The sequence below is a fragment of the Hippopotamus amphibius genome, chromosome 9 (genome assembly GCF_030028045.1).
Source record: "Hippopotamus amphibius kiboko isolate mHipAmp2 chromosome 9, mHipAmp2.hap2, whole genome shotgun sequence".
In the NCBI taxonomy this organism is placed as follows: domain Eukaryota; kingdom Metazoa; phylum Chordata; class Mammalia; order Artiodactyla; family Hippopotamidae; genus Hippopotamus; species Hippopotamus amphibius.
This window is the reverse complement of record NC_080194.1, coordinates 32450814-32474361: the sequence shown is the minus strand read 5'-3', so window position 1 is coordinate 32474361 and position 23548 is coordinate 32450814. Positions and strand designations below refer to the sequence as shown.

General features: G+C 34.9%; 1 protein-coding gene across 1 annotated transcript in view; it reads left to right on the top strand.

Annotated features, from left to right (window-relative positions):
- USP47 (ubiquitin specific peptidase 47) overlaps positions 1–23548 on the top strand; it is a 105852-nt gene that overhangs the window by 33087 nt on the left and 49217 nt on the right. Inside the window, exons 2-5 of the mRNA XM_057747659.1 lie at positions 12292–12495; positions 15905–16018; positions 17453–17591; positions 22133–22229. Coding sequence (XP_057603642.1) covers positions 12292–12495; positions 15905–16018; positions 17453–17591; positions 22133–22229 — 554 coding nt within the window. The remainder of the gene's footprint in view (positions 1–12291; positions 12496–15904; positions 16019–17452; positions 17592–22132; positions 22230–23548) is intronic.

Sequence of the window (23548 nt, the reverse complement as noted above, 5' to 3'; positions counted from 1 at the left end):
TGTAGAATATCTTTTGTGGTAGATTCCAGTGTTGTTCAGCAGCTAGTTGTGATTTTGGTGTTTTCATGAGAGGAGGTGAGCTCAAGTCCTTCTGCTCTGCCATCTTGTCTCCTCTTGAGTTGAATCTGTAATATATCTTTCATTTATTTCCTTTACATACTTTACTGTATCTTCTTTTTTTTTTTTAATTAATTAATTTATTGGCTGTGTTGGGTCTTCATTGCTGCACATGGGCTTTCTCTAGTTGCTGCGAGCAGGGGCTACTCTTCATTGTGGTGTGCAGGCTCCTCATTGTAGTGGCTTCTCTTGTTGTGGAGCACGGGCCCTAGGTGCGTGGGCTTCAATAGTTGTGGCACACGGGCTCAATAGTTGTGGCTCACGGGCTCTAGAGCACAGGCTCAATAGTTGTGGCACACGGGCTTAGTTGCTCCGTGGTATGTGGAATCTTCCCAGAGCAGGGCTCGAACTCGTGTCCCCTGCATTGACAGGTGGTTTCTTTACCACTGCGCCACCTAGGAAATCCACTGTATCTTCTTAAAATATAGAATATAGTTACAAACTTTTTATATTCCTGACTACTAATTATGTCATCTGTATTATATTTGAGTTGATTTTCATTGATTGATTTTTCTCCTTATTATGGGTCATCATTTCCTACTTTGATGCATACCTGTTTATTTTGGATTTGGTGCCAAATACTGTGAATTTTACATTGCTGGGTGCTGGGTATTTTTTATTTCCATAGGTTTTCTTGAGCTTTGTTTTCTGACAATGCTAATTTACTTGTAAACATTTTGATCTTTTTGAGGCTTGCTTTTAAAAAATGTAAGTTTGACCCAGAATAGCCTTTAGATTAGGCCTAATTTGGTCCCACTACTAAGACAGTACTCTTCTTTGTACTCTTATCTGAGCCCTGTGTATTATGAAATTTTTCTCACTCTGGCTGGTGGGAACTGAAGTGAGCTCCAGGGTTTCTTTCCTGTGGTTCTTTCCCCTGCCTCAGGTAATTTCTTCACATGCATATGCTGATGAGTACTCAGCTGAATACTCAGGGAGGACCACTACATCTCTCTGGACCATGCTATTGGCACATCTTTCTTCTTTTCAGTATTCTGCTCTGTAAATTCTAACTGAATTAACCCACTTGAACTTCTAACTCATCTTTTCAGGTCAGGGAGATTGCTGAACTCTACCTGGGTTCTCTTTCCCTGCATTGCAGCCTGGAAGGTAGCTTACCTTGTTTGTTTCTGTTTTCACAGGAATCACTGTCCTGTGTTACCTGTTATTTAATGATATTTGAAAACTGTTGTTTCATATATTTCATCTCTTCTTTCTAGTTGTTTAAGGTGGAGGGGGTAAATCCAGTCTGGTGTTTCATCTTGGCTCATAATGGAAGTTTTTTGGAGTTAACCATAACCATAAACCATAACCATAAAATATATCAAGTGGCTTTAAGTACAGTACTATGGAGAAACCTGAAGCAAGGAAGGGAGGTGAAGAGAATTGCAATTTTAAATAGAATGGTGAGAAGAGGACCAGTCTGAAAACTTGGCTAGTTTGATTATTTTTGCTTTATAATAGCCTACCCCACACTTAATGACTTTTGCTCATGGACATGCAATTTGGGCAAAGCTGGATAGAGACAGTTTGTTCTGCTCTGCTAAGTGTCAGTTGGGGCATCTGAAAGGCTAGGGGCTGGAATCATCTTAATACTTCCTCACATGTATGGTGGTTGATGCTGGTTGCCAGATGGGATCTCAGTTGGGTTGTGGCTAGAACATCTACACATGACCTTTCCATGTGGCTGTTTGACCCCTACACAGCATAGTGGCCAGGTTTCAAGGGTGAGCATCTGAGAGAAAGCCAGAAAGAGGCTGTATTGCCTTTTCTAGCCCAGCCTTGAAAGTAATGTTATGTATAATAGGAAGTCAGTAAGGCTGGCCCATATTGAAAGGGACTGGAATTAGACTTCTAATCTTTTTGGGAGGCGTGTCAGAGAATTTGTGGACACATTTTAAAGCCACCAGAATGATATTTGAGAAAAGAAGGTAAGGATAGCTAAAGGAAGAGCATCCCAGGTACAGTGTACAGAAATGCAAAGACTCTCGGACTAGTGGATACCTGATGGTTTAGATTTGTTTATTGTTGAATTCCCCCTGTACAGTGTCAGCTCCTTGAGGGCAAGGGCTTTTGTTCACTGCTATTTTCCCAGCACCTAAAACAGTGTTTGACAGATAGTTGTAGTTTAATTTTTGCTTGTGAAAGAGAGAGCCTTTTGGCACCAGGTATCAAAAAAATCCTAAAACTGCCTACATAACCTTTAATTTAGTAATTCTTTCTTTAGGAAATAAACCAGAGAAACAAATTGTGCAAATAAGCAAAGCTGTAGTGAAAATTTGAAGGTGTCTAAATGCCCATTAATAAATTAGTTACATAAATTTTATGGTTTGCCCGTATAATGGAACACTGCAGTTTTTATTTTTTATTTTTATTCATTTTTATTTTTTTCAGATTTTTATTGGAGTATAATTGCTTTACACTGTTGTGCCAGTTTCTGCTGTACAACAAAGTGAATCAGCTATATTTATACATATATCTCTATATCCCCTCCCTCATGAGCCTCCCTCCCACCCTCCCTATCCTATCTCTCTAGGTCATCACCCATCATCGAGTTGATCTCCCTGTGTTATGCAGCAGCTTCCCACCAGCCATATATTTTATATTTGGTAGTGTATAATGTTAATGCTACTCTCTCACTTCATTCCAGCTCCCCCCACACCTGCTGCTGTGTCCTCAAGTCTGTTCTCTACATCTGCATCTTTATTCTTGCCCTGCCACTGGGTTCATCAGTACCATTTTTTCAGATTCCCTATATATATGTTAGCATACGGTACTTGTTTTTCTCATTCTGACTTACCTCACTACATATGACAGACTCTAGGTCCATCTACCTCACTACAAATAACTCAGTTTCATTCATTTTTATGGCTAATATTCCACTGTACATATGTGCCACATCCTCTTTATCCATTCATCTGTTGGTGGGTATTTAGGTTGCTTCCATGTCCTGGCTACTGTAAATAGAGCTGCAGTGAACACTGCGGTACATGTATCTTTTCAAATCATGGTTCTCTCAGGGTATATGCCCAGTAGTGGGATTGTTGGCTCATATGGTAGTTCTATTTTTAGTTTTTTAAGGAATCTCCATACTGTTTTCCATAGTGGCTGTACCAATTTATATTCCCAGCAACAGTGCAGGAGAGTTCCCTTTTCTCCACACCCTCTCCAGCATTTATGGTTTCTGTATTTTTTGATGATGGCCATTCTGACCAGTGTGAGGCAATACCTCATTGTAGCTCCAATTTGCAATTCTCTAATGATTAGTGATGTTGAGCGTCTTTTCATGTGTTTGTTAGCCATCTGTATGTCTTTGGAAAAATGTCTCTTTAGGTCTTATGTGCATTTTTGGATTGGGTTTTTTTTTTTTTTTTATATTAAGCTACATGAGCTGCTTGTATATTTTGGAGATTAATCCTTTGTCGGTTGCTTTGTTAGCAAATATTTCTCCCATTCTAAGGGTTGTCTTCTTGTCTTGTTTATGGTTTCTTTTGTTGTGCAAAAGCTTTTAAGTTTCATTAGGTCCCACTTGTTTATTTTTGTTTTTATTTCCATGATTCTAGGAGGTGGCTCAAAAAGGATCTTGCTTTGATGTATGGCATAGAGTGTTCTGCCTATATTTTCCTCCAGGAGTTTTATAGTGTCTGGCCTTACATTTAGGTCTTTAATCCATTTTGAGTTTATTTTTGTGTATGGTGTTAGGGAGTGTTCTAATTTCATTCTTTGACATGTTGCTGTCCAATTTTCCCAGCACCACTTATTGAAGAGGCTGTGTCTTCTCCATCGTATATTCTTGCCTCCTTTGTCAAAGATAAGGTGACCTTATGTGCATGGGTTTATCTCTGGGCTCTCTATTGTGTTCCATTGATCTATATTTCTCTTTTTGTGCCAGTACCATACTGTCTTGATCACTGTAGCCTTGTAGTATATTCTGAAGTCAGGGAGCCTGATTCCTCCAGCTCCATCTTTCCTTCTCAAGATTGGTTTGGCTGTTTGGGATCTGTTGCATTTCCATACAAATTGTAAAATTTCTTGTTGTAACACTGCAGTTTTTAAACTAAATGTTTTGGCCTAGAAAGATGAGTGAATGTTGAGGGAGAAGGAGCAAAATTCAAATGATTGTGTTTAGAATGATCCTTTTTGATTAATAATCTGTATGTAACATATGCATAGACTGGAGAGCGATCTAATAGGATGTGTATCAGATTGTTAATAGTTGCTATGGGGTTATTGTAGAGTTCCTTATCAAAATAATAGGTACTACTATTATAATAGAAATATATTTCTGCTGTAAAAATAAATGATGTAAAGTTTTTCAGTTGATGTGGAGTAGTATCTAAGCTACTGTGAATGATAAAAAGCACCTTTAAAAACAGTATGTTGGTTTCTTTTTATTAAAGATGGTGGAGGAAAACAAAATTTGTACAGAAAAAGTGTGGAATGTAAAACCAAGATTTTTCAAGAGATTATATCTTGATTATAGGTTATCCTTATTTCTTTTTATATATTTCTGTGTTTTCTTGATTTACTAAAAGAAGCTTGTTTTATAATAAGGAAGAGATATTTAAAAAATAGCGGTAGCGGATAATGTTAAGCAGCTTTAACACAATTTATCATGTGAAAAATCCATATTTATAAACTAGCAAAATCGAGGATCCTTTGGTTTCCTTGCAGAGTTCCTTTTATGGTCTCAAAATAGTGACTTAGAAAGAGAAAGACAAATACTGTATGCTCTAACTTATCTGTGGAATCTAAAAAAGTGAACTCTTAGCAACAGAGAAGAGATGGGTGGTTGCCAGAGTTGCGGGATGGGAGTTGTATACATAGGTGAAGGTGGTCAAAGGTACAAACTTCCAGTTACAAGGTAAATAAATTCTGAGTATAATATACAGCATGATCACTATAGTTAACAATACTGTATTGTACATTTGAAAATTGCTAAGAGAATAGAACTTAAAAGTTCTCATCACAAGGACAAAAAATTTGTAACTATATGAGATGACAGATGTTAACTAAACGTGTGGTAATTAATAATTTTGCAGTATATACGTATATCAAACCATTATGTTGTACACCTTAAAACAATTACAGAATTATGTGCTAATTATATCTTAATAAAACTAGGAAAATATGACTTAGAATATTTGATTTATACACAACTCTAAAGCTACCACTCTTTGTTAAAATGTGGTTGTTTTCCATGTCAGTATTATTTTTTATCACCATAGCATAGGTTTTCAGTAACCTTACAAGAGTAATTGAGGCCCAAGATTAAAGCTACAAATATAATTCATTAATAAAATCTTAGATGGTGTAATAATACATACATGTTTTGTTGCAAAAATGTCTTTAGGTTAATTGTTCTCATTTCACTGTCTTACCTCTTAATTTTAAAGAAATAATTTGTAATTCATTTTGTTCTTACATACCATAGGATGTGTTTTGGAGATGCAGACAAAATATCTTTGATGAAATGAAGAAGAAATTTTTACAGGTAGACTGCTGATATAATTGCTTTAGTGTGGTAATCAGCAGAGCAAGTAACAGCATGTTAGTATTTTTATTTAATAACAAGGCATGTCTTAAGTTTATGCTTGTTTGACTATTTTATTTCTACCTGATTTTAATAAGAAAATCACCTTATATGAATATATGTCTGATAGTACCTTGTCTTTAACAAGTGAATGAGGTGGAAAAATGATATTAAAAACTATAGAACCCTTTGTTTTGATTTTGGGTTGTAATAGTTGTCTGTTTTTTACAGATGTATTTATTTTCTGAAATAGTAATAGTGCTGGGATTAAGTTACTTAATAATTTACAGAGTCAAAACCCAGACATCTTATTTGAAGAATTATACAACAGTGTAAGGCAATTATATTCCAATAAAGAGCTTTAAAAAAAAAAAAAAATTAAATAGGACTGTTACCTTCCTGATAACCTGTATGTACTACAAACCTAAACATTCCTGTGGTGTAGCATCCCATTCTAACCTATGTTTAATACCTCACTTTTCTCAGACCCCTTTAGCTCTAAATTCAAGATTATTTAATTGCTTCTGTCCTTTCCAGGTGATCTATGGCAAGAGCTACTTAGAAAATTATTATGTAACATTAGAGTTTGCAGGAGGAGTTGGAGTGGAGTGGTGGGAGGATCTTAAAAATAAAATAATCTTTTTCTCGTATAAGTTAAGACTCTCAACACTACAGCAGGAACTGTTACTTGTTAAGGTAAAAATGCACAATCTGAATGAGGCTGATAAATTTACTGAACTTCAATCAGCAAAAGTATTTACACCATCAATTGTTTTTTTCAATCTGTGGCAGTATATTAGCCATGATGAATGGTGGAAACCCAGAAGGGTAATAATGCTCTAAGGCCTAATTTCTTAGCTCATAGCAGTTTCTTTATCAAGAAATAGATAAAATGGACTCTGTGTATGTGTGTATTTTTGTTTCCAACCATAATATTACCATTTGCAATAACATCAAAAGAAAGAAAGTCTTGAGAGAAAATGAGTTGCCTATTAAATTTAGAGGTAAAGAGGTCCCTTCATAATGTTTTAAAATTATTCATATTAATCTTTTTCTCAGAAAAATCTGAATCTTGATAACTTTGAATTTTGTTTGATATCAAGTTTTTTGCATGCTAATGCCATTCTAAATATATGCATTAATTATACACCTTGTTTTGTGTTTTTTAATAAATACCTAGGAAGTATATATTTTTTTTATGAAACAAAAATTATGACATTAACTTCAGAGAACTCAGATTTGAACTTAGAACTGTTCGGAATGCTGAGAATTGGAGACAAGGTGACTTGAGAGTCACACATGCCTGTAGTAGGCTCTGAGACTCCTTAGAAGAACCATCTGTGTTGACCACTTCTAGATGTTCCTACAGTGACCCTATCTTTGGAAGAAATATATGTCTTCAGTTTTTTTTTTTTATCCCAGTATGTTTTACCTTTTGTAAATAAGACTATTATTTTTGTTTGTTTGGTTTTTTTCAAGGATTCTTTTCTTCAGGCTTTGCTAGGAAATCTGGCTTTGTTTCTGCAGAGAGCACAAAGACAGAACACTCTCTTAGCATACAGTGTTAATATAACTACCGTTGACTTTCCCCTTTTTCTCACAAGTGTAGTATTGCTGTGAGTTGCCCACAAAATAAGTAGTTTTAATTTTATGCTTTGTACCTTTTTTGTAATTGGCTAGATTTTCTGTGTAGAGAACTTTGTGCCCCTCTAATAGCTCACCTAATATAGGTGAAATGTTTTCCCAAGTGGGATATACTTTAGGCTTTTTGTTTTGTTTTTTTTTTTTTTTGGCACACGGGCTTAGTTGCTCCGTGGCATGTGGGATCTTCCTGGAGCTGGGATCGAACCCGTGACCTCTGCATTGTCAGGCGGATTCTTAACCACTGCGCCACCTAGGAAGTCCTAGGCTTTTTGAAAACTTTGCATTTGTTTTTTCTCACCTGTTTTCTCCTATTCATTATTGAACTTTTACTGACTCAAAAATTGTGCTCCCTTCCCTAAATTATGAGATGTCTTCAGATGCTTTACCTTAATGTTGGGTGTAGTACTTAAATGGACACCCCCCACCACCAACCACCATCACTAACACCACCATCACCACATTCTTCCCAGCTAGCACTTGCATGTGCTTACATTTATTTAGGTGTGTTTCTGTTATCTGTTACTGTGGAACAGCCTACCCCAAAATTTAGTGGCTTAAAACAACTAGTTTATTTGCTCACAGTTCTGTGGGATGGGATTTGGGCAAAGGCTTAGCCAGTCAGTTTTTCTGCTCCACATGGCATCATTTGGGGTCATTACTTGGCTGCATTTGGCTGGTGACTGGCTTTGGATGAAATGTCCAAGAAGGCTTCTCTCACTTATCAGGCACCCCAGTGCTCCACTAAGTGGCTACTTTCTCTCTGTGTGGATCCTCAGAGTTTTAACACAGCATGGTGGTCCCAGGGTAAATGCATTTCTTTTGCCTGGCTGACTTAGAGGAACATTCCAAGAGGTGCAAAAGCAGAAGTTCCCTGCTTTAAATCACATAGTATCACTTCTGTCACATTCTGTTGTTCTTAGTTGGTCACAAGGCCAGCCCAGATTCATGGGAAGAGGAAAAAGAAAGAGAGTGGCAAAGAATTTTTAACCATCTTTAATTCACCGCAGGATGGTGGTGTTTTTTTGCTTTGGGCATAAGTAGGACCAATCAGGGGTAGAATTCCAAAGAAGTTAAGAAGAAAGAGGACACCCGTGTTTTCCCAATTCTAAGAAATACTTTTTTATGTTTAAGTATTTTGGAAATCTGTATGTTTAGTATAATATTGTAGAGGCTTTTTTTTTCCCTCTTGAAAAGCTGTAGTAAAAAGATTGATACACCTTATTGATGAAATCTTAACATTGAAAAAAAATTTTTTTCTTGTTAGTTCCCAAATCTGGAGGCAGAGGGAGGAAAGAGATTTTGCCTCAGTGTAATTAGTGCTGGCAGTGAAGATGATAAAAATTCAGATGTAATCCATGGATGATAGCCACAGAGTAGATTAAATTAGGACTGAAAAAATTGGCCAAGAGGTTGTGTATAAAGTAATAGGATTCACACGTGGCTAGCTTAGAACTTTAAAGGTCAGAGTTTTTTGTTTGTTTAAATTATCCTAGAATTGAATTCAAGAGTAATATGTGATTGGCTCAGAAATTCTTATAGGAATCTTAAGGAAACAGAAAAGTGCACAATGTTTTATATAGGTAGTCATCACAAAATTATTTCTAAAGTGTAATAAAGTCTAGCTTAAGAGTCAGGAAAATAAAGTTGATGGAACGAAGTGTTATTAATCTATGTAATAAAATATTATTCAGTAGTTAAAATGATGAATCGAAGGATGGTGGGGGGGGAGTCGAGGGAGGGAGGGAATACGGGGATATGTATATAAAAACAGATGATTGAACCTGGTGTACCCCCCAAAAAAAATAAAAAAAATAAAAAAATAAATGAAAAATAAAAAAACAAAAACAAAAAAAAACAAAAAAAAAAACAGATGATTGAACTTGGTGTACCCCCCCCAAATTAAAAATAAATAAATAAATAAAAATAAATGTAATGAGGTGGATAGACCTAGAGTCTGTCATGCAGAGTGAAGTAAGCCAGAAAGAGAAAAACAAATACCATATGCTAACTCACATATACGGAATCTAAAAAAAACATGGTACTGATGATCCCAGTGACAGGGCAAGAATAAGGATGCAGATGCAGAGAATGGACTGGAGGACACGGGGTTGGGTGGGCGGGGGGCGAAGAGGAAGCTGGGACGAAGTGAGAGAGTAGCATAGACATATATATACTACCAACTGTAAAATAGCTAGCTAGTGGGAAGTTGCTGTACAACAAAGGGACATCAGCTCGATGATGGGTGATCCCTTGGAGGGCTGGGATAGGGAGGGTGGGAGGGAGTCGCAGGAGGGAGGGGATATGGGGATATGTGTATAAAAACAGCTGATTCACTTTGGTGTACCTCATAAGCTGATACAAGAGTGTAAAGCAATTATATTCCAATAAAGAGCTAAAAAAAAAAAGGTTTGACAAGAAAAGATTACATTATATATTTATAAATAAAGATGTTTCAGAACAGCATGTGTGTTCTAACTGAATGTGTTTAAAAAGTGTGCATGTGTATGTCTGTTTGTGTATGCATAGGAAAAATATTTGGAAGAGTATAGACAAAAATGTTAATAGTTATCTCTGTGTTATGAATTACAAATGATTTCTACTTTTTCCTTTATACTTTTCCTATTTTGTTTTTGTTTTGTTTTCTGGCTGGGTGGCGCGGCTTGTGGGATCTTAGTTCCCTGACCAGGGATCGAACCCGCACCCCCCCCCCCCCCCCCCCCCCCCCCGCATTGGAAGCGGGAGTCTTAACCACTGGACTGCCAGGGAAGTCCCTATACTCTTCCTGTCTCAAAAAAAAAAGGAACAAAATTACTTACGTGCAGTGCACAGAGAAGAAAGCTATTGTCATTAAAAAGAATAAAAGGCATACATAAGATTAAATTTTGTGTTTACGATAGTACATTTAACCTTCAGATGAAATTCCATTGGGGATAATTTTAACAACACTTGGGTGTAGAAGGAAAGGAGGCTAAAGTGCCTGTACTTTGTATTCACTTATTTAGGGAAAGAACCATGAATTGCTGACGGCCACATGATGTTGCCATATCACCATTCTTATGTATACTGTTATGTCAGCACTTAATTCTTAGGTAGAGTTCTCTTCCTTGAACTGTCATCTCCAACTTATCTGAAGCTTTAAAATCTGGCAACTATAGTGCTTTTCACTTGGAAAACTTGTCTACCTCTGAAGTATTCTGTTGAAACTGTAAAAGCAGATCTTTTGTAGTTGAAATTTATTTTGAGTTTCTCGTTCGTTTATTGTAAGCCAGAGTTTAAAAAGGATCCACTTTATGTTTCTCAGTTTGAGATTAAAATGTGTAAAACCATCTGTTACATGTGTTAATATAACACATTAAGTTTATAGCTGAAGCCTTTCTTGATCTTTTTTGTCATCCTGTTTAATAAAAAATGCATTTGTTTTTAAGTGGGTTTTTGTTGGTAATTAAATGTTTTGATTTGTCTGAAATATAGTGCTAGCCAATCTTAAACATTATACTTCTTTTATAGCAACTTATTTCTGTTCTAAACTAATTGGATTAACCTTAGTTTAAGTAATCTCTTACAAACCCAAAAATTGTATGTAGCGGAAACAAATTATAATTGTATTATCCTGCCAACAAAAAAAAACCTTGTGGCTTTCCTGTCTTCAATACTAGTCAATGATAATAGCAATTGTTATTTAAAAATGGATAATATAGAAGCAACAAAAGATTGAGGTTGATATTATTGTGTTTTAAAAAAAGGTGAGAAATACATACTTGTGTATAATATCAATTTGTACAGTTTTATATTTGTTCAGAGCCTTTTATGGGAATGGTGAGAGGTCCCTCAGATAATGACTGCTGCACCAGACTTTGAGGGAAAGTAAGAGATTTACATAATCAGGTTTGCATGTTAAAATTCTATTCTGGATTGATGGAAAATAAGATCATCACATGTAGTATGTCTGGGCATGGAGTATCTAAAGCTATTGCCATGATCTTAATGCAAGATTCTGATTACGGTAGGCAGGATTAAAGAGCAAAGGAATAGTTCAAGGATATTCAGATGATAGAAATGACAGAATTTGGTGATTATGTATGGTGAAGAAGAGGGAAGAAATGAGGAAGATGCTCATCTCTCTGGTTTCAGCAGCTGGTAGATGATGCTGTCATTCATTGTGTTGGGCATTATGGGAGGAGGGAAAGAACTTCTTTCACCGAAGTGTTTGATGTAGCCTACTACCCCTGTGGAAGATAGGGAAAAAAGTCAGGTCCTTCAGTGGTTTGAAGGAAGGCATAGCCTCTTAGAGAAAGTCTCCTTTAAATTTTTTTTCTCTGATTTATGTACTAGATAAAAAAGAATGAAAAAAATTTATGACCCTAACTCTCTTCTACATTGGTAATTGAAAAGTATTTTTCCTTGCTTTTCTTTACCCCTCTGCTGGCCGATCTGTTTGGGTAAGCTTGTTAGCTTCTAACACACTGATAAATGGGGCTTTTGGAGTTTTGGCCTGTGGATATGACAGTGTCAAGGTCAGGATGCCTGATTGCTTATATTGTTTAGTTATGGATTTTGCAATCTTAGACAGTCCTCATTGCATTTCTACACAGTTCCCTTTCTGTTTCATCAGGAAACACAGAAATGCTTGATTTGACTATGCTATAGTATAAGTAGTGACACATTTTTAAGGATCAGATTTTGTTATTTTCAACTGAAAATTGCTCAAGTAAACTATCTTCATGGGCTTGTTGATCATTGATTTATAGCCTTAAAAGATGAAAGCAAATATCTACAAGAACAACGATTGATTCTTAAATATGCCCCCGTTTTTCCAAAACAAACATATATGGCGTTTTATATGTTTAACGTATCCATTAGAGTGTATTTCAGACATAAAACAGTAGTATTCACACAGAGAAAATAGTATTTCGTGGGTTTTTTTTGCATTTAATCATAGAAAACATTAATAATTATATTTTCTTTAAAGATAAATGATATATTTTTTAAAATTTCAGATAGAAAATGCTGCTGAAGAACCAAGAGTCTTATGTATAATACAAGATACTACTAATTCAAAGACAGTGAATGAACGGATCACTTTAAATTTACCAGCTTCTACTCCACTCAGAAAGCTCTTTGAAGATGTGGCCAACAAAGTAGGCTACATAAATGGAACCTTTGATTTGGTGTGGGGGAATGGAATCAATACTGCTGATATGGTAAACCTCTAAGCTGAAAGCGTCTTCTCTTAAGCTGCTAGTAATATTATAGTCAATATTATTGTTATTAATGAGTATATTAAATCCTGGAACCCTTCTTAATATTGTAAGCGTAACTATAGAGTCTGTGCAACTCGATATTTGGATCCTTCTTCATCCCTTTACCTTCATTCTAGATTCAGCATTTGATTATCTTAAAGTTTGTACAATGTCATTTCATTAGTTTTTTATTCATGTGAGATGATTATCATAATATTGTGTCATCTATGGAAAATTTTCCAACATTTACTGAATGTGATGATATTCGTTTTAAATATTTAAGTGAAAAAAACAGGATATAAAATGGTATATATTTTATAATCTAATTTTTGGAAAAGGAGAAAAAATGTATATAGAAAGAAAAAGGAATAGGAGGACTTAACACTCCAATATTAACAGAGGTTATGCACCAGATAGAGTAGTAAATACCTGATCAGGAAAGTTGGTGATCATGACTTCTGCTTCAAAGATCTTACAGTAAAGTTGTAGAGACAGGTGTATCAAAAAATAATTACACTAACATTTTAAGTATTATTAAGTATTATTTATGAGTTTACTGTAAGTGCAAAGAGGAGGCACTGATCAATTTTGTATGGAAGAGTGGCGAAGGAGACTGTTGAGCTGGATCTCATCTGTGTTTTAGAATAGTATTCTAAATAGTCTTTTTCTTTTCCTCTCAGTCCAAATTCACCCTGCATACGATTGTTAGAATTATTTTCAGTCATCTTAAATCAAAGTACTCCTGTCACCTTCCAGTTTAGAAATCTTTAACGACTGCTCACTGCCCTGACTAAAAATCATATTGCTTAGGTTAGCACTGAAGACAACTGGTCCTTTAAGTCTAATCTTAACTCACAGATATTGGACTAATTTATTTTGTTAACACAAAATTTTATACTTCATCTCGATGTTTTTGCTTATGTTACCTCTTCGTGTCCTATACCATTGCTGCTCCTAAGTTTTCCAGGAAAATACCTTTAATGACAAATGAAATTGAATGTGTATCCCTATTTGGAGGGCATAGTTTTAATTGGCCCTGTAGAAGAAAAAAAGGTGTTGGGTGTTGCTTGATTTGCCTTTAAAATTGATATTTTGCCTTCTGTTCTGTAATATATTTGTGTTTTTAAATGGGAAAAGAATCTGAAAAAGAATAGCCTTATGTACTGGGTTGGCCAAAAAGTTTGTTGGGTTTTTCCATAACACCTTCTGGAAAAACCCGAATGAACCTTCTGGCCAACCCAGTATACGTATAACCGAATCACTTTGCTGTACACCTGAAACTAACACAACATTGTAAATCAACTATACTCCAATATAAAATTAAAAAAAGTTTTAAATGTGTACTTACAAAAAAAAAAAAAACACCTAGTGTTTTAAATTAGCCAACTTTTCCCCTCTGAAATTGGTCATTAAAATTGGTAGTGCAACAAGTTATATTTATATTTAATCTGAAACTTTGAATACTTTTACATTACTGTGTAACTTGTAGTGTTGCCTCTTTTTCAATTTAAAGGATAGTTCTATACTGTCTGCCGGAGTCCTAGTTATCTGTTACTTTTAAGAAGCCTTACTTGATGTTTCCTCATGTCACTTTAAAAGTATTCTTTCTCTTTGCCCTCCTGTTGCACTTTTTCTTCTGCAGTGTCACTTACAGTCTTTTTATTATAGTTGTTATTCATTTGTGTCTTTCCACTTGATAGAATGTGTTTCGATGGCTAGGGCCTCATAGTATTAGTTTTGTATCCTCCAAAGGTACTATCCCTTAGGCACTCAAAAAGTATTTAATTAACATGTGCTGTAGCTTCAAATAGCACTATGCCAAGATTAACTATTTTTCTTTCTTCAGCTGTGACTGTTCTTACGTACTTAACTTTTGTGTTCTAATTTGCCTACCGAACATTTCTACCAGTGTGTATGCTTACCTGCTTACTGTATAATGCTGCATGTAATCTTAATTCATTTATCTATCCACCATCTCATACACACAGACATACGTTTGTTGAGGTAAAACCCCTGTGTGTTCTACCTATATCATCTGATCTTTTATGCCTGAGAGATGCTGAGAGATCTGGTTCCTGCCAGAGAATGTAAGGGACCCAAAGATACCGTTCTTCCTTTCAGGCTTCTCTTAGCTTCTCTTAGCTTCTGGTTCTCTATGTCCTATTTTTCTTATGGATTTCTAGATGTGAACCAAAGTTAAGTGAGATTATATAAGTTTATTTTATTACTTAACACTAATTTTGTGCCTACTATGTGTCTTGTATTGTTCTGATACTAGACTTTATACAAATATAACCTCATTTAATCCTTTTAACCACCCTATGAGGTAAGTGCTATCACAGCCTCATATTATAGGTGAGGAAACTGAGTCATGGGGAGGTGAAGTAACTTGCACAGAGTAACACAAATAGCAATGGCAGAGGCTCTTACAGTTAATTTTTTTGTCCTTAATACCTATGCTTTTATATAATGTTAATTTTCTAAGAAAGGCATCTCCATAAAATAAGTCCTTCTAAGGAGATAGCCCTCATGTCTTTGAAACATTAAAAACATTTCTTAATGAACAAAATAGTTTTAAAACAAAAGAGTAGGGCATTCATTCTTTCCCTCATTTTTCTCAACAGTGGACTGGAGTGTTGGGTGAGTGGGGCTTGGGGCATGCAGTGCTCTCTCTCGTCCAGCAACTAGAATGTATCAGAATGATGGCCACGGTTTAAATTGCCTACCAGATAAAAGAGTTAGGTGAAGACTAAACATGTTAGATGTTTAGTTTTCAAAGGAGTGATCACTTCTATCACCCTGGGATCCTCTAAATCCTGGCAGTGGACTTGAAATTTGTATCATAACTAGGAAAGGCTTTTCCTTCAGGGGTCTTTCTGAAGGTGCCCATTTTTTATACTACATAATTATTTGGATTGGGTTGCTTAGCGTGTTTCCTTATGTGGGAATTCTCATATTCCTCTATCAAAACATGTTTTTGCAGTTTTTAGTCATATAAAATAATCTTTAGTCAATTTTCATGACAACCCATCGAATACTATATTGCATACATTTTAGAGAACATTGAAACACAAATGTTTATAATTCTTTTTTTGTGTAGTACTTCAGTTTTTTAGGTGTTGGGAAATGTGAACAGCTGGGATACCTTTCAGTATATGCCCAGTCACTGGACTTAGCCATCCCAGTTCATGAATAGATGAGTTAATTCCAAGCCTAGATTAACAGAATTTGTCAGAATCTTCATTAAAAAAACCAAAACAAAACTGTTTAAGCCCAATAATTGTAGATATGTGTCTACTTACATATTACTTGTTTTATTTTATTATTATAATTAATATTTCTCATAATCTATTTTATTGTATGCCTGTAGGCTCCACTGGATCATACCAGTGACAAGTCTCTTCTTGATGCTAATTTTGAGCCAGGAAAGAAGAACTTTCTGCATTTGACAGATAAAGACGGTGAACAGCCTCAAATACTGCTGGTAAATTGTTTAGAAAGCCCTATATTCATAATTTTTGTGCACTGTCACCTACTACTTGGGAAGCAGTTTTCCAAAGAAAGGAGGAGAGATGTGTTTTGCAATTTATGTGTGATAAATTACTTTTTCTGTTTTCTGTTGGTTTAAGTATATATGTTAACATGGTTATATTGGGTGTCCATAGCACTGTTGTTTGTGTATATTGTCTCTTGATACACTGAGAATCACCACTACAGCAGGGATGGGAATAGGTCTAGAATCTCCTACTGCATTTCAGTGGCCTTTTCTCGGTTAAGCATTTGCTTGGTTGCTGTAAATCTTTGGCAGTTTTGTCCAGGTTTTCTGGTATTTCAGTAGAGGAACAGACCCCCAGAATTATCTACTCTGCTGTTTTTTCTCTCTCTTGCCCCGCCCCCCCCCCCCCCCCCCGTTTTTTTCAGATAACTCGTTTGTAAGTTATATGCTTTATTTCTGTTCTTTTAGTGTTTGCTGCAGTTCATACTTCAGTAGGCTTTCCTGTCTGGTTCAGCGGCTTTAGTGATCATCAAATCTAGTAACTCCCAATTTGAGAGGAATTCATTGAAAAAATCTGGTCTGATTTACCTTGCTTCTTTATAGACCAAGGAAACTAAGGCTCGCAGAGTTTACAGACTTTTTCAGAATCCTTCTTTTTAATGACACTTTCCTTAGAAAAAGTTCTATTTGATGCTTTTCATTTAGAAGTCTATTGTGAATTAGAATGCCTCTCTGGACAGTAGACAGTAATTAAACACAGGGCATCCATACTGAAGCAGTGCCAGAATATGTTCTGACCTTCCTTAACCTCATTTTTATGACATCATGAGAAGATTTTAATTGGTCTGAGTGACATTGGAACTAAATTAGCTATTAATTTGGGGATTCATGTTTTAAAATGCTTCGTAATTAGTCTTTAGCTCTGTCTTAGTTGCTTGTGGTAATTTTATATCCCTTACTCCTTTTGGACATCTTCCTCATTAATAGGAAGTTTCTTATTGGAGACAATAGGAAACTATCCATTTCATTCAATACTTATTGAGTATCCCCTCCCTTTCAGGCCTACTTAGCAAAGATGATGTAAAAATAAATGATAAACTCTGTCATCAAGGAGTTCACAATTGTACTTTTGATTCATTAGTCCCAGAAATCTCCTCTCTCATGTAAACAAAATTTGAAAAAGAATTAAAGAAGATTGAGAAAGTAAGAACTTTGGAAGGAGACGTAAGCATTTCTCCAAAGTTTTTAATATTGGGCATCTTTTGAACCTTCCTACAGGAAATAGTGAGGGAATACACTTTGAATGTTTGGTGGTACCGGTAATGCCATGTCTTTTTTCATTGCCTCAGGAATTAGTATGCCTTTTTTCATCGTGTTAGCAATATTTACCACTCAGTAAATATTGGTTATGCTGCATTTTAGGAGGATTCCAGTGCTGGGGATGACAATGTTCATGACAAATTTATAGGTCCACTTCCAAGAGAAGGTTCTGTGGGCTCTACCAGTGATTATGTCAGCCAAAGCTACGCCTATTCATCTATTTTGAATAAATCAGAAACTGGTAAGATATATTGTTGTTGTTGTTGTTATGTTTTCATAAAATCATAGGGCATTAAATCTAGAGTAATCTTAGTGATCTCAGGCTTAATATTTTCATTTTACGGATTAGAAAACTCAGACCCAGAGCAAGATCATTAGCTAGCAGAAGCAAAGTTTGAACAAGAATGTGGTTTCCCTTTCCCTCAACCCATTGTTATTTTTACTGTGTTGTTACTGCCATTATTTGATAAAAAAATATTAAATATTGGATTTTGAAGGAAGATTTTTCTCTATGATAATTTTCTGTCTTGAACTTAACTTAAAATTTTTAAAGTTGACTTCCTCTGGAAAGAAGTGTATCTCCATGTGGATTAAAATAGACTATGGTGGATACTTTCAAGTGGAAACAGATGGGCCAGGCTTATTTTATTAGAACTACAGTGTTATCTTCTAGTTTAATCTAATCGTATGTTTGAAATTAATCACGTAATTTAAAAATTCCTGTTAGCTTTTTTCTGAATGTGTTTAAACTTATATTTTTGAATTTTTTCCAATTTATTGAACTAGTAGAATGGCTTTATTTATGCATTTTTATGTTTATATATGACTGGTTAATTGCCTAGAAATGTAATCTGGATACTCTTACATATCATTTTATCTTAAAACAAACGTTTTCAATAGGTAGTATTATTCATGTTAAAAGAAATTGAAACAGTCTTAGAGAAGCCTTTGATTATACAGCTAGTTAATGGTATTTCATGCTAGGTATGGCTTCAGAGTGTTTACTTTTAGAACTTTAAAACAGAGATGATTGTAAATATTATACACAAATATCTAGTATAAAAAGAAAACTATAGAATTATAGTGTAGATTTTGTTTTCATGTGGTCTGTAATTTTCCACTTACTATATTTTGTAGTTGAAATGTAGAATAATTTCCTCATAGCTAATCATTTGTACAGGCTTAATGGTATATTTGTTCTGGAAATAGTAAAAGCTGGTCATGTTTGGTATTTAGGATCGTTTGTATCAATATAACTTTTTGCAGCAAACTACCAAGAATAAAAGAGAGTGAAAAAGTATCTTTTCTCATTATACTGTCTAGAGTATAGTGATTCTCAAATTTTTATTTCTTTAAAAATCATATTGACAGTGTAAAGCAATTATATTCCAGTAGAGAGCTTTAAAAAAAAATAATTTTGGAATACTTTTTAAAAATGTAGGTTCCAAGGCATTACTCCCCCAAATACTAATTTAGTTGCTCTGCAGTAGACTGGATAAATTTTGTTTTAAATAGATAGTCTAGATTATTATGAGATAGTTGGAATACTTTGAGAAAGTTGCAGATTTAACAAGTCGGGATTCTTGAAATTTTTGCTATGTATTCTGACAGCCAACTCAGTCCTTATGCAAGAAGTATTTACAGAATTCCTACTTTGTGCTGAGTACTGTGTGGCTCTCTGATGCCTGTAAATTCCTAGAGACTAAAGCATACTTTTAAAAAAAACTCGTTGTCCGATTGTACGAATGTAGTACATGTTCATTGTCATATTGTAAAATGAAGAAAGTGGAAATCACTGAGAGTACTATTAACAGAAACTGCTTTAATGATTTTGCTTATCTTTGTCTTATCTTTCCTTCATCTGAATGCTTTTAAGAAAATAGGGAGATTATGTTATGAGCAGACTTTTACTCTGTATTTTTTTGTGTAATACTATATGAGGAGCGTTTTTCAATTTTATTAAATAGTATTTTAATATGAATTTTAAGTGCCTGAAAAATAGTATTTCATTATATGATTTAAATAAACTATAATTATTACTGTTGTTATGATGAACATTCTTATACATAAGTTTTTATTTTCATCTGTGATTATTTCCCTAATTTCCTTTCTGGAAATTGAACTAAGTTGAAATTTATTAAAATATTTTTAAAGGACTTTGATATACATTGCCATGTAATCATAGTCTTTCATTCCCAACTATTGTTCCTCACACAGCTCTGTTCCGCTCTTTTAACTACCTGTACGTTTTCCTCCAATGTTCTGGGGTACTGCCTTTGTGAATTAAAATAGTCCATACACATCCAGAGGAGTTGGGGTTCAAAAAGTGTTTTGTTTTTTTGTTTTTTAAAAATATTTATTTATTTATTTGGCTGTGCCAGGTCTTAGTTGTGGCATGTGGGATATTCGTTGTGGCATGCGGGATCTTTTCAGTTGTGGCATGCAGGATCTAGTTCCCTGACCAGGGATCAAACTCAGGCCCTCTGCCTTGGGAGCATGGAGTCTTAACCACTCGACCACTGGGGAAGTCCCAAAAAGTGTTTTGCTGTGGCTATTGAACTTGCATTCTCCTTAAGAAATTATGTAAATGTACAAAATGCTTTCATTCAAAAATGCTCTCATGATTTCAACTCAGGGCTGTAGGATCACATTTCTCCCTAATGCAATGAGGCTGAGGACTAAACGTATTCTATCCTGTCTCCCTTGTCTACCAACTTCTTCTGGTAGCCAGCCATTGTTCATTTAGGAGATGGTTGGGGGTTGGCGAGGGCTTTAAGGAACAGGGAGTGGATTGAAGGCTGATGTGGACTCTCAGTTGATTAGAAACCACACGACTGAGGTGTTTCCTCATTTAAAACCAAGATATCTTTCCGTGGCCAGTTTCTTTAACAATTCTTTTTTCGGTTTATTTTATCTACTTTAGGAGTTGGCCAGTTTCATCGTACTTCATTTGGCCTGTTTGAGTTCTCCTTCATTTCTTGTTGGTTCTGTTCAGGATTTCTTTCTGCATTTGCCCACTACAGGATGGCACATGTTCTTATGTTCTTCTCCCTTTCTGCTTTATACAATAGTATATTTATTTACCTTTTAAGGCTACAGGTAGAGTGGTTATCCCTGACTGTTGAGGAATCAGGGAAAGGAGATGATGAAGAAGGGAAACCCTAGGCAGCCACAGCTGAGAAAGTGCAGAACAACCTGGTCTCCTTGCTTGAGTGCTGTCGTTTGTGGGAAAGAGTCTGTTTATATGACCTAAGAATGAAGGAATGCTTTTTATTATTAATAATCAGACCAAATATCTTACAGATTTGTGTTACTTGTAAGTCATATGCACTTATTCCTCGTGTGCACATGCTGCTGTGCTAAGTAGTAGGATAGAGAGAGAAATCAGATTTGACCACTCCCATCACAGTCTGATGGGGAAGATACACAAATAAATAAACAGCTTTAGAACAGTGTAGGACAGGGTGCTGTGAGAACAAGTCAGGTGGGGAGTGCTGGTTAAGAATTGAAGCAGTTTACAAGTATATAACAGTGTAGAGTAAATATATAAACATATGTACATAGTATTCTTAAAGATGAAAGACATTAGAAATCAAAGCTTGAAACTTAGTCTAGAGTGAAAGATAGGTAGCTACTTGGTCTCTTAGAATTGTACAAGTGTATATAGTGTGGGATCTATTCCTGTTTTCCACAACTGATCAAGGTTCATCGTGCATTTGTTGATCCTTTCATCACCTTCGTTAGCAATATAGTTTATCCACAGGGTTTACCATTTCTTAAGATATTTTTGTCACTTCTTGGGAAATTGAAAAAGTATCTTGAAAAGCTTCAGTGAACGACTTTAGCAGGTATTGAGAAAAGATTTAAGTTTTTTTGAGATAACCCAAGTCTTTCAGTATTAAGTGGAAGTAAATAAGTTTAATTATTAAGCAATGTGTTTACTACATTTTACTCAAATGATGAGGGTATAATAAAATGATGAGGCTGATTTGTGTGTATGTGTACCTCATAAACTGGACCTGAAGTCTACTTCAAAGGAGAAGTTCCAAAAATGTTCTCAACACTGGTAGCCCTTTTCAATTAGGTATATAAAGCTAAATATTTAAATAGTTCACTTGAATTTTGAATGCATGTAAGTTTCTCCTTTCCCTTTCCCCCTCCCTCGGTCCTCCCCTACTTCCATCTCTGAGTTCTCTTTTATTTTAATAGTCATTCTTTGCGTAGCATTCTGATCTATGGGATGTCATATTTCATGGGTGTGTTAAAATAGTGGAAGTCACTCTTGAGTTTGTATACTGTGAATTTATCTCATGTTATTAATTCTTAGTAGAAATTGGTTAATGGGGCCTGATGACAGGGTTCAGTAGTGTCTTCATATGTTGGGTATATATGATATTTAAAGTGAATATGTTTATGCTTTTCCATTTTAATATACAACTTTTAGATTTGGGGAACAAAGATTTTTTTTTGTCAAAAAAAATACTATATTAAACATAACCCTCCTAAAATTTTATTAAATGCTGTGTAATATCCATGTGTATCTCTGGACATATAAGATGTTCAGAGATCCTGACTTTTTCTGAGAAATAAGGTTTACATGGTACACATATTAGCAAAGAGGTCTTTCTTAGATGCTGTTGAAAAAAATTGAAATAATTTCCAAGTGTAACCTTAACCTCTCAATTTTTACTGTGTAGTAAATTCTTATTAAGTTTTCTTTTTGTTAATTTTTGGATGTAAATGCTGATTTATGTCTATTTGTATGTGCTTTTTTTTTTAAAGGATATGTGGGATTAGTAAACCAAGCAATGACTTGCTATTTGAATAGCCTTTTGCAAACACTTTTTATGACTCCTGAATTTAGGAATGCATTATATAAGTGAGTATTCAAAAACATTCTATAAATAAAATTGAAGAATGAAAATGTAGTTTTTAGCTTAATTGAGTCTGTTTACCTTCTTGTACTTATTTGTTAAGTTTGGGACATTTCTCACTTCTTAAAACATACCTTGAATAGTAAATAAGAAAAGGATCTTATGAGAAATGAACATATAAAAAATTCTTGGGGAGAGAGAATCAGAAGGGCATAGACGGCAAAAGGATAAAATTGATAAGATTTATGCTTAAGATAAATTATTGTATTTAAGCTTGCCTCACTTTTAGCTTTAATGCCTTTGTGAAGAAATAAGTTATCTGCTTTCGGAGATAATCTGAGTGTGTAAACCGTATTCTTTTTTGTCCTCCACCTCTTAATTTAAGAAACAGCATTGTCTTTTTAAACTTGCAAATTTTGTTTTTAATTAAAATATAATGCAACTTTCTGGTGCTGTGTGTATGTATGTGTGAGAGAATGTATTTTTAAAAGAATGTGTGTGTGGAGGGGAAGTGAGGTGTAAGATTTAAAGAGGATGCCTTAGAGATTGTGAAAAAAGAATGAAGCTTATTGCAGGTGGGGAAACAAAGCCCAAGAGCCTGATAATGTTTCATAACGTAGAACTAAGGAAGGAATGGCTGCTTTAAAAAGCTGAACCTCTCTGGACTACAGACAGGGTGGCACTAGCATGAAAGATATGGTTCTGTTTGTTTATTTTCTTCACTTGTTGTCTTAACAGCCAGAGAGAACCTACCACTGTAGGTGTGTAGGCATGAATTATGGAAATTCTCAAAATATTAAAAAATAATGAAATAATATAATGAATCCCTCTGTACCTGTCACCCAGCTTTGAATATTATCAATTTATGATAATCTTTTTTGTCTATAATCCTCCACTCTGATTATTTGGAAGCACATACCCAATCATATCATTTGTAAGTTGTATCTCAGGTCACTGCTAAGATTTCCCTGATTGCTTCATAATTTCTTTTTTAAACATTCTGTTCAAATCAGGATCTAAACAAGATCTGTACGTTGGAGTTGATTGATAAGACTCTTAACTTATTTTTAATCCCCTTTGATCTTTTATCCACATTGCAATTTATTCCTTGAAGATATATATGTATATCAAAAACTGATGGCATTTATCCTGTAGTTTTTCACAGTTTGACTTTTGATGGTTGAATGCCATACTGTCCTTTAATATTCTGTTCCCTCTATTTTTTGTGAGTTAATAATTATGGCAAGAATCTTGACCAGATTCATTTCATCACTTTCAAATGACCTTTGCCTTTTATTCATGTTGCTTTCTTATGCCTTTTCTT